Source organism: Corapipo altera, unplaced genomic scaffold, assembly GCF_003945725.1.
Source record: "Corapipo altera isolate COAL_440 unplaced genomic scaffold, ASM394572v1 0, whole genome shotgun sequence".
Taxonomy (NCBI): domain Eukaryota; kingdom Metazoa; phylum Chordata; class Aves; order Passeriformes; family Pipridae; genus Corapipo; species Corapipo altera.
In genome coordinates, this window is record NW_020884872.1 from 71,860,691 (window position 1) to 71,873,108 (window position 12,418).

Sequence of the window (12,418 nt, forward strand, 5' to 3'; positions counted from 1 at the left end):
TAAAAAAGGTGCTTAAGCAAGATTAGTAGGCTCAAGGAAGTTGGGTCCAAGGAATCGCTCAGAAAAGTTTACCTGTGCACTGAAGCTTACAGCTGTTTCCTGGGATCGTAGCATTACAGAATCTGTTTGAAGGCAACTTGGAGTCCATATAGTCCAACCTCTTGTTTAATGTAGGGTGAACATTAAATGCAAACCAGATTGCTCAGGGCTTGCCCAATTGGGCAAGTTCTGTAAACTTGTAAAAGGATAGAGACTCCCCAACCTCTTTGTGCAATTTCTTCCAATTTTGATTGTTAAGTTGGTGGTTTATTAAATAATTATGTTTGCATCATTTAGACAATAAAATTGTCATATAATCGTGATAATGTGACTGACAAGCAGATATCACTGCAATTCTGGGACTGTAAAAACAGGACAGAAGCAACACATCCATCAAAACACACCTTGAAAATTCTAGTCTTTGCTGACCACAGTGGAAATGAGATTGGTTTCTGGCTTCAAGCATGTTAATTTGCCAGCGTTAAGGATTTTGAAATAGTTTGAGGTCATCTATTTTTTTAGAGTAGTGATGGAAGTAAAGCAAATTGCTCCATCACCTGAGTATTTTATTTTAAACAAGAAGTACTCACTCAGTATTTAAAATGTAAGACTTGAGAGTAACTGCTTGGCACTCCTGATAATTGTTTTTAGAGCATGACAAGCAGCTGTCTCCAGATGGTGGCCTGTATTCCACATCGTTCTCTACTGTAAATGGAAACATGTACTGCAGTAGTAATCTAAAGCTTTTTGTAACTTGTCTCTTTTTCAGCTTTGGTTTGCTTTCGTTAATGGATTTTCTGGGCAGATCTTATTTGAGCGGTGGTGCATTGGTCTGTATAACGTGGTAAGTGTTTTGACTTGGTAGTGCTGGGGACTTGTATATTATTTTGTTGTGTCCCATTTTTCACAGGTACCTGTCATAGATATATATCAGGGAAGGTGAGTTCATTTGTAAAAATCATTTTGAATCCATTCTGAGGTAAGAAAAAAGTAATTTAAAATGATACTTTTATCACAAAAATAAATTTGGGAGAATGCCTTGAAAATAGATTATTAGCCTAATGTAACCTGCATAAAACTCTGCAGATTTTTAGATAGAATTTAATTTCCTCTTTCAAAGCATCTTCAGTCTTTTCTACCAAATATTTTACTGATGGTTCATGTTCAAAATGTCCTAATCTTTGAGTTTTGATTAATTTTTTTTCTCTCAGATACCATAAGAGTTAGATGCTCAGATAAGTGTCATGCAGATGCTTTGGGTTGACTCATGCTACATTAGGTACAGAAAAGAGAAGTAGCATCACTGTGTAACCAGCATTTTTCACTTGAACCAAGGACAGGATGTGTCAGTCTGTGAGTGATTTCTGATTTTTACCATGATCTGCAGAGTGCTACACTGTGCCTTATGACTATATTACTTTAATCAATAATATTATTAAATCAATCACATTAATTAAATTCTGAAAGATCTCTGAAACCAAGTTCCATAGCATAGACCTGTGTTGGTGTTTGACAGTGTTACCTTTGTAATGTTACCGATGAGTGGCCTGCTGCATGGATATATAAGTCATTAGGATGCTGTCGCTGTTGAAGAGTCCTTTGGATTTCTCTTTGCAGGGAGGAAATTTAATTTTTTTCTTTAAGAAAACTCATTCCAAATATATGCTAATACAGAAAAAGCCAGCAAATTATCACTGAGTAGTATTAATGGAAACACTTAACTTCTGTCACATTAATTTTAAAAATGATGACACAAACCCTCATATTCCATAAAATTTGATACTCTTAGTGGAAGATATTTATTCAAGGATTTATCATTCCCTTGATTCTCTTCACCCTAATTTCCTGACTGTTACTCAGTCTCTGTCATTTGTATTTAGATATTTGCATCTATTATCTTTAAACCTCATTTGATGCATTTACCTACCCTACCTAAAGCTTCTGGATGAAACTCATCTTCTATAACCAGTGAAGTAGAAATTAAACCTTGTTTTGTAAGCTTAGTATTTTCTAAAATTAGAACTGGTTACGTGGACTCGTGAAGAATCAAGTGCTAGTAGGTTATTAGGGACTTCCACAGTTTGAAGGGGTTAGATTTTGAAGTGCTTTTAGATCTGTCATTCTATTCTGTGCAGATTAACCCTTTATTTCATTAGTAGTCTCATTAAAATATGAAGTGTATGAAATCATAGTAGCATTATAATTCCTGATTTTGTACTGGTTCACATTGGAGGTTTGCCTTCATAAACAGAACCATTAGAAGATTTACTTCAAGTGAGAACGTAAATGCCCCAATAAGCATAGGAAACCTGGTGAAATACGTTAAAACTGTATGAGAACATGGCCTTCTTTGGAATATATTGGACCAGTGGTCTTTGTTTCAGTTCCCTACCCCCAGCCTGCTGCCATTTTCACCATCTGGTTTATCACTTTATGAGCAAAAGACACACAATTCCCTCTGGATCTAGGGTTGTAATTACCGATTCTCACTCGTCTCTCTTCCTCTGTGTTGTTCTTTGTCCCTGACTGCCAGCTTGCTCCTGGTGGGAACCACAGCCCAACTTCTGCAAATAAGCATGCACACTCGAAACAGTTCATAACTCCAAGCTGCTTCTTAACTTCAAGAATATTTCTCAAACTGTTAAAAATATATGTATGTATAAGATTAGTACTGATATTTCTGACATAAACTGTTAATGTACAAGGAATTGAATGGAATTTAGTATTCAGACTTCCATGGTGGTGTTATTTTCAGTCTGTGCCTGCACTGCAGACGACAAGAAACACGGATACCCAAGCTGGCTTTAAATGAGCTGCCTCAGATCCTGGAAACACTTTAAGAGCAGCAGTGTCAAAGTCAGTGGAGGCTAATTTACTCTGCTTCTGGCAAAGCGTCCTGCTGCCTCTCTTGGAAAGCTTCCGAGGCTTGGTCATCTAAGAGTCTGCCCATAGCACAGCCAGACATATACTGCAGTTAATTTGTTCCTATCGTTTCATGCCTGCCAGGGGAATCCCCAAAGTACCATAATGCAGAATGGCCTTTGTTTTTCAGTAGATTTTTTTTAAAAATGTGATTTCTGCATTTGCTTTGTCTGTAAACTTAGCTCTGATTAAATATATTACACATTTAATTATGGCAACAACTGCAGCTGTATTGGAACCCATTCTCGTGGCTATTTTGTAAAAATACTTGTCTTTCCTTTGCAGTCTGATGTGTTTGACTCTCGCTAGATTAGCTGCTACACCAGAAAATAATGATGCTTGACTTCTTGGGTTTGAGCTTATTGGTTAAATATACTAATTTTATTTCATGTTTCTTTTGTTCATAAGTCAATGTTTGAGAGTTATGAATTGCTGAAATTCATGTTTGGACTTGTTTGGACTGCTTAAAATTGTCAAATAACATGTTAGGTAGTAGTGAGTCTTCACTGAAGTCTGGGAACTTTACTGTTTTCTAGATAATGAAATATTATCTGAGATCCACTTAAAACTAATAACTGCTTTTAATTAGTATTTACTTTCCTTGCAGATTTTCACAGCACTGCCACCCTTTACTCTGGGAATTTTTGAAAGATCATGTACTCAAGATAGCATGCTTAGATTTCCGCAGCTATACAAAATTACTCAAAATGCAGATGGTTTCAACACAAGGGTAAGGGAAAGTCTGTTTCTTTAAGAACAACTATGGGCATTCTTATTTTCTAGATTTTTCTTGTTAGAAAATAACTTGTTTCCCACTTGTTTCCCACTTCTGCTTTATGCTAACCACTAAGATTAAGATTGTTCTGTCTCCTAGTTCTTTTCAAGAACATTTTAATTTTCAAGAATTTTTAAATTAAATTTTAAAATAATATTGTATTATAAATAAGGGGTTTCTGCTGTGTCTTCAACTGAAACTGGTCCTGAAATATCCATAAACTTTGATTCAAAGTAAGATTTCTATCAGAGTATGATTTTTCAATTCACAATTGCTGATAAGTCATGGGTTTACCACTGGATAACATTACCTGGATTTTATTTAATATACATGTTTTCATAATGCTCTCTGCTAGGGTGCTTTTTCACAGCTTTACTATGCCTCCATTCCAGTAGTTCTTTAGGAAAATAAAATTTGAATTGGTTTATTCGGTCCTCTGACTTTTGAAGAACCCTTTTAACTTCATTTTGCTATTTAAATACTGGGAAATGTCAGCATTTGGTATTCCATCTTTATTCCGAAATAAACACGTCTAAATTTACTTCTGAATCAAGAAAACTGTGCGTTTGATTTATCTGAAGGCAAAATTGTAGAGTACGTAAAGCTCTAGTTTGTACAGAGCTGCCGTTATATTGAAGTTAAAACTATGGGGCACAAAGTATTTGTCCATTAAAAGAAAACTGAATCAATCTTTTAAAATCACTCTTTGAGGTAATTAAAGGAGGTTGACTCTGTCCGTCTGCTGTATTTTGATAAAGATCTTAAATTGTAAGTGTGCTTGCCTATTATCTTTTAAGTTGGTAGAATAAAATTATCAAACTGGACCGGTGTTTTTCTTGTGAAAAACCAGAAATTATAGGAGGAAATAGATCCTGCAGAAGTTTAGGTATTTCACTTCAGGACAAACATTGTCCGATGCTAAACTACACAATGAAGTGTTTGTTAGGAGTTAGAGAGAGGTCAAGAGTTTTGGACTTTACTGATGGCTTGGTTTGTTTTCCCTCAGGTTTTCTGGGGTCACTGCATCAATGCCCTTATCCATTCCATCATTCTTTTCTGGTTTCCACTGAAAGTGCTGGAGCATGGTAAGGGCTTCTTTATTTCTTATGTCAGTAACTAATGTTCAGCGTTATAGAACCAGAGTGTTTGTAGAACAGGGGGTCTTAACAAGTCTCAAGAAAATAATGCTGACAGACAGTTAGTAGTCTGTAGCTGCTGAACTTTGCCAGTTACCTAGTGGCTTTCAGAAATTATTCTAATGTAACATAGTTATTGTTCATACAGTGACTTTAATATGTGAAAAAAAAAACCTGTTGCTTTGCAAAAAGTTTTACCCAAATAGTGAATGTCTTATAAAATGCCTTTTTTTTTTTTTGGTAGTGGGTTGATACCTCAACTTCTAGTTGCATAATGTTCTTACAGCAGCTACCTGACAACCATTTGCTTTATATCTTGTCGGGCCTTTCCTATTCAATAACACAGTACTGTAAAAAGTAGGATGAAAGAGAGATTTCACTACTATTTAAGTCTTGTGGGGAAAAAAATGAATTGGCTGAAATGGAAGTAAACCAGATCAAGAGCCAGAGATATTAGGGAAATGAGACTTTTTGTTGTACAAATTAGTGTTATTAAGCCTTGCTTTTAATGAAGGGTAATGCAACTACATGGTATTTCAGGGACCAGTAAATCCCATGTGGTTCCTACCTAACAATATAGTTGTGTGGGAGGGAAGAACTGTGGGAAATCTGTTCTTTTACTGTAGTAAGAAGTAGGACTAGATCAGATGAGGAATTTAGGGGTGATGATGAAGGGAATAGTATTTATCTAAAATAACAAACAATTTTTTCAAAAGTAAAAGTCTTTCCTGGAAGACACTGATTTCAAGAAAAGCTCCTCAGCTCCAGGACGGATTAATTGGGGAGGAGTTGAAAGAAATGGAAAGGGAAGGAAGATGAATGCTTACATCAGAGGCATGATGGTAAAGATGCTTGTGGGAGTCAGGTTCATGTTTCTCTGTCTCACTGAGGAAAATGTCAGTATCGTATCCTCAGTGGGAGCTTCACATGCTGTCTGATGGACCCTATAAAGAAAGGCCTTCCCTTTCCTCTGTATGCAGGCTGGGAGAAGGTTGAGTTTTGTGGGAGAGGGGTTTTTATGGTTGAATGGTTTTTGTTTTGATTTGAGGTGTTTTATTGTTCTCTTTCACTGTTTTTATGAGAAATGTTAATCTTGAATAGCTCCTCTTAAAATCTAACTTCAGAAATTTTAGGTTGACATCTGTAGTGGTCACAGCTAAGGAAAATTACAGGTTTTGTTTTATTTTTCTGTAGATATTTTCCGATTCCTAAATAGATAATGTACTTTTCATTTCAGCAATTAAAATTACAAGACTGAAATGCCAGCTCAAAGGTTGACTTTGAGTTCCTTCGAATAGGTTTGTTAGCTTGCTTTCCAAAGAAGAATGAATATTGAATTTTCAAGTTTCGTTGCATTTCCAAGTGCAAAAGGGATTTCAGTGCCAGAGACAAAAATGTACCATTCACACTGGGACGTTTTTAACCTGTCAGGTTCCTTAGAATATGAGGTACATATAGTCCATGAATGAGCACTTGTATAGTTTCAGAAATGAATGTTCACTGAGTGTCCTGCTATTCTCATTAACAGAAATATCATTCCTTTCAGGACCGCATAACCTCCTGAAGTGAAAGGTCATGCAAATCACTGGAGGGGGAGGGGGGAAGATGTTAACTTACTGCATTAAAATGTAACTTTAAAAAATTGAGACTTAGAGCAAAATTTATTCAGTTACTTAAATGTGCACTGTGATGTTACACTAGAGCACAGCCAAGTCATTATGTCAGGTTATTCTATCAAAATTGATACATATTTGGGCATGCCTTTTCCTTAATAAGCTGAGACTTTTGGCATCAATAGAGTTCAATAGGCATGGAGGACTGAATTCTGTAGTGCTCTTACTTTTTCCATTGACACCAGAGGAAAGAGCAAAATGACAGTTTTTAAAACTTGACATATACTTGCGAATGATATGGGAAATGCCTGACATTACACCATGTACTGTGGGAAGAGTTGGGCTGATAGAGATGCCAGTGGCTAGAAACCAAACCAGTTCCTCACCAAGCTGTCTCAGGCTTTACTCCTGTTCCAATGTTTGTGACTGGTCTATCTGCTGCTGTTTCTTAGTAGCTAACATTCAAAAGAGAAAAGCAAACAGGGATAGAGAACTAGCGATTTCTAGAAAATGCTCACAGCCTGTCAATTCTTTGGAGACAGCCACGTGCAACCATGGTAGAAGAAAAACAAAACAGGTAGCTTGGGTTAACTACACATCCTAAATATAGAGGATTTTTTATCTGTAAACTGGGCAGAGTCTTCACTACAGAGGTCAGGGTGTCTGAATCGCTTCTTTATAGGCTTAAAAATTTACTGATCCTGGAGTACATGACCCTTGTTTAAGGATGTCAGATTCAGTTTTGCAAATAAAACTAACAAAATGGTACTGTTATAGTACAAGCACACTGTGCTAGGCAGTATGTTTTTAGGAATAGGTCCAGGGTTTTATCTTAAGTGTTTTTCATCCCTGCTGTGCTTGTATTTCTCCAACAGTTGTCTTAAAACCTGTGAAAATAGCAATACTTATCATACTTGAGTAATGCTTGAAAACTCCTGTGAGTTTAAGTTCACTTGGCGTTAGTGTGGCAGTCTAGTTAGTTTTTGCAGTGTTCCAGTTTTATTCCACAAGGGCTAAGGAAGGCGAAATGACATTTGAAGTATTGCCAAGGTTGGCACTTCACGTGATAGATTAACATGTATTTACCCTTGTGCACACTTGACTAGAGAAAAGGTATGTGGAGGCTGAATACTGCTCTGTTACTGAATTAACCTCCAGTGAGATATTTTCGATGTTACATGTGTCCTTTACAGATAAAAGTTTTCTTCTTAATTCAGCTCTCTTTCACCACAAATCAGTTGATGTTTTACTGGCTTTTTCATCACAAGCACACAAATAATGAGTTTTATTAGAGGTGACAATAAGTAGTACAGAACAGACTGACAGAAAAATTGACACACATACCTTAGGTCTTAGAGGCAAATTACATGTTATACTCTGGCAAACATTTCCCCTTTTTCTAGGCCAGCTTCTGGCAACCAGGGCTATGGATATATGCTTTATCTGAGCATCATGTATGAGGCCTGGCTTAGCACAGCTTCTGCATTACCATTTTCTCAGCTTCTAAAAGTGCTTTTATATGTTCAAAAAGGCAAGGTTAGGACCAGCTGTTTTCTCCTGAAAATCTCCATGTTATTTAATCCATTCCGTTGATACACTAATGTCAAATGTGATAATTTTTATGTTTTTTTTCAGATGCAGTATTCACAAATGGCCAGGGAATTGACTATTTATTTGTTGGAAACATAGTTTACACTGTAAGTTTGTGTATCCTGGCAATTTTTAAATAGTAGAATTCTTTAGAGTCTTTTTTATACCACCAGAAAACTGTGTAAACCTGAAGAAAGTGTGTGAGTAAAGTAATATCAAACTGATGCTGTGTACCTGATTTTCCCTCTTTCTTTTCATTTTTTTTCCCAGACATGCACCTGCAATAGCTTATGCATTGTCCTTCCCTAATCCCACACTGCCAAGTTCCTGCTGTTGCTAGCTACCTAAATGGTAGCAGCTTTTGAGATGTAAAGGGAAGACTGGGCCATGAACACCTTTGAATTTGAAAGTCTTAGTAATCAAGTTGTCTTTTTTCTTTTTTTTTTTTTTCCCCTTGCAGTATGTTGTAGTCACTGTTTGTCTGAAAGCTGGCTTGGAAACAACTGCGTGGACTAGAGTAAGTGCTTTCCAGTATCTTTTATTTTATTAACCCACTTTCCTCCCTAATGAGTATTAATGCAGAAAAGAAGTACTAAAAATCACTTGAGACTTCAGAGTTCTAATTGGATCTTTCATGTAAGGATAAACTGCTAAGCTCCCTAAGTACAGAATGTGAGAGGAATGAACTCAGAGATCACACGATATGTGTGATGAAAAAGGACAGCCTGACAGAAGTGGGAAGAGTACGCTTAAGTTTATTGTCAACATCTCTACTTAAAAATGAGAAAATTTTGCATGAAATCAACATACTACTGTAACTGCTTAAGGAAATAGATCTGTAGCTCCTTTAAAATTAATGCAGTGGGGAACAAAAGGTGTCTGCCCACAGATAAACAACTGGGCTTTGAAAACATCTTTGAACCAGGTAAAAAGAACTAGTGACTTCACATTGGTTGAGAGTTTTTGTTTGGAAACTTAGTGTAATAAGGATGTTAGTTAAATGCTGATGTTGATTCCCAGATTTGAGTTATTTACTTGCAATGAGTGAGGGCTCTGTTACTGGTAGGTGACAGAATTCAGCAGGGCAGTGACCTCCAAAGAGTATGGGGGGATAGGGGAGGGCTTCTGTGTTGATGAACCTTCAACACCTTTCTCCCCTTCTTTCCCCAGCCCCTCTGAAACACTCATTTTTTGATTCTGATCTAGTCCCTGTTTCTTCACACCAGTAAGATACCATATTAAAATCTATTTTTCGTGATATACAAAGAAACTTTGCTGTTTTGAGGACACAATATATTCTCATTTTACGAGTTTCTTGGAGGGGCTTGGCTTACATCTTGTGCCATCTTTTTGTTAGTTATGTTTTATTTCATTCCTCACAAAGGAATTAAAATCAATGAGATGATGTCTGTTCTGAATTTTAAAGATTAAATGGTATCTGTACAAGTTATTTAATTGTTGGGGAGATGCTAATATTTTCTGCCTCATTCTCTCATCTGAAAATAAAATCTCTTTTTTCGCTGTTGCTTATGAATCAGTTCTGTGTTGTGTACCAATGTTTTAAAATGCAAAAATATTTAAATTAGTCCCTCATGCACTAGAAGAGGGTATATCCAAGTCTGCATTGGACGCATGTTAGCCTGCTTAGATCCTGTTTTACTGTGATTTATCTGATGGTTCCTCCTCTCTCCTCTTCCCTTGGTAACTGGTCTTCTCAGTCACTGGGGGGTAATCATGATGCCCTCTTTTCTAAATTTTTGTTTTAAAAGATACCATAATGGTTAGTAGATCTCAGTGTTCTATAACACTGACATTTGATAGAGAAATTATTGTTATGCACAGAAAAGTGGTTGTGTTTAGAATCAACTTATCCTCTTGGAATCTGATGTTGGTTATAGTTATTGTTTCAGCTGTGAGTGAATCAACACACAAAGAATCTTTAGGTTACCTAAAGAGTATTAAATGTACAACCTTGAGTTAAGCCTCTTCTCCATCATCAAGTGGATTGTTTACAGGCAGTTTGTTCTTGAGAGTTAGAGGGACACTGCCACTTGGGAGAACACGATGGGTTCAGTGGAAAGCTTTAAATAAATAATGCTGAGTCAAAGTGGTTGAGAGCATGGTATATCCAGTAGGTAGTGTGGAAAGAAAGGTTTTGGAAAAGTAGTATCATGATGCATAACAAAATCTACACATTAAAGTTATGTGGAGCAGTTTCATGTTACATGTTACCTATCTGGAATACTGCAGTAGGCTTTTTTCCAAACACTTACAGCTTTCTTCACTGCTTTATCAGACTACATGAACTGTTTCAGATAAATAGGACACATGGCAGAGCCATATACTACATCTGGGTTTTATGTGAGAGCCTTAATTTCTTTTTTCTGACTGTCATTCATTTAATTCATCTGATGGACTTGCTTCTGGTTTGCACGTGAATTCTCCAGGGTTAAATGGCAGAGATCAGTGGAGAATCAACAGTGAAAAGGTTGGTGGAGTGAGTGTATAAGGAACATCTTCAAGCAGGGCAAGGAGGGCTCTTCATGAATGCAGAAGCGCTTTTAAAGGTAGAGAAGCAATTTGGGTAGATATAAGCATGAACTAAAGAGATGATTGGGACAACCATGAGAAGAAGGTAAAGACAACATAAAATGAGCTCAGTCTGCTCAGCTGGAAAGGGCGAGGTGAAGAGCTGCAAAACTCAAACTGTCCTGCCAGCAGATTGCAAAGAAAAACCTGAGTGAGACAAAATAATTATGGCATTTCATTAGCATAAATAGACCTCCTACAAAATAAGGCACTCTCTTAGGTTGATTTCTCTGCTTGATTTTATTTTTACTGTTTTTAATCATAAAGTCTAGGAGTCTACAGCTTGGAAGCGTCGGTCCAAGCAATCCTGAGCCTTCTGTCCACTTGTCTGAGAGGAAGGCTGTGGCTCGAGGATGTATCACATCCTTTTTTGGAAAGCAGTGCTGCCATTGCATGGGACTGACTTTTCTTAAAGATGAGTTCTTGCAGAAGCCTTGCAGTACTTCAGCTTTGGGAAGCTGAGCACTACAGTTGTTCACTGGGGCGGGGCTTAGTCAGAATCTTGATGTGAATTGACTGTAGTTTTCAGAATAGCAAGTAAACTGAAAGGATAAAATCCCTCTTCTCCTTCAAGTGTTTTTAAAAAAATAGAACCAAAAATACTTCAGTCTCTTTGTTTTCTTCATATTAAAACTGAATCAGGCATGAGTGGGTTTTGTGGGTTTTTGTTTGTTTTATTGGGTGGGTTGGGTTGGGGTTTTTTTGGTTGATTGGTTTGTTTATTGCAGGCTTGTTTTTAATTAAGTAGTTGCTGGTCAGATCTCCTGGGTGAAACAGAATAAATAGCAAAATTTGAAAACAAATCTTCCTGCCCACTGTGTGTCTCCAGGAAAGGGCCTATCCCATGTCCTGCTCATTAGCCCAGCAACTTTTAGGGTTGAACAAAATTCCAGCTTTCTGGGAGTGCCTAGAAGAGTGTTCTTTCCACTGCCCCTGACATTTTGCTGTATGAATGCTTCTAGTGTAAGGTGGCCTCTAGTTGGTCCCAACTATCTGCCAGTCTGTAGTGGTGCTGCAGACTCCTTGCTTGTTTGTTTTCACTGCCTCTGCTGGAAAAAGCTGTCCTTTCCAAGGATGTTAAGTGGTTCTAGAGTAGGACCAATCTTCTCCTTCTTCCGGAAGTTTGTATCTGTCTCACAGCAGGCAGAACACAGTACTCAGATGCTTCTTTGGTTCTCAGACATACTGTTCAAAAAGTCAACAGACACAGTCATCAAATAGAAAGTATAAAGCTGAGAACTGAACAAGCATGCTGTGTCCACCACAGCAACCAGTATGTGAATTCATTCCCATGTTCCTAAACTCATATGTAATTAGTAATTAAGATTTATGCAGGTATTTCTCTGAATTGCAGCCAAAGTCATCAGCCGCAGAAGTTGTTGGCATCCAAAAAAGCTGAAGCAAATAATGAGCTCAGTTGCTCGTTACGACTGAAATTACTGATTCCATCCACTGCAGTGTAAAAGTAAAACAACTTAAATCATCCTGAACAGAAAAACAGTTTGGGCATGTAGAAAAAATTACTTTCTTTAATGCAACTGAGATGAAATCTTTGCTGGACGTATTCTTGGTCACTTTAAAACTACTTTTATTTTCTCTTAGTGAGTCTACAGACTAAAGAACCAGTAAAGATGTAAGCTGTGTTGCATATCTGTAAATCACTTAGAACACCTTTAAAACAAAAAAAGCAAAGTGGATCAGTAGATGTTAATTGTGGTAGTGTATTTACATAGCACTGCATCTTCCTCTATGAA

At 37.1% G+C, this 12,418-nt stretch overlaps 1 protein-coding gene across 6 annotated transcripts in view; it reads left to right on the top strand.

Moving 5' to 3' along the window:
* Positions 1-12,418, top strand: part of ATP8A2 (ATPase phospholipid transporting 8A2) — a 318,328-nt gene that overhangs the window by 204,434 nt on the left and 101,476 nt on the right. For all 6 annotated transcript variants that reach the window (XM_027652089.1, XM_027652079.1, XM_027652098.1 and 3 more), the window contains 5 exons: positions 809-883; positions 3,569-3,691; positions 4,743-4,821; positions 8,121-8,182; positions 8,536-8,592. In XM_027652089.1, coding sequence (XP_027507890.1) covers positions 809-883; positions 3,569-3,691; positions 4,743-4,821; positions 8,121-8,182; positions 8,536-8,592 — 396 coding nt within the window. The remainder of the gene's footprint in view (positions 1-808; positions 884-3,568; positions 3,692-4,742; positions 4,822-8,120; positions 8,183-8,535; positions 8,593-12,418) is intronic.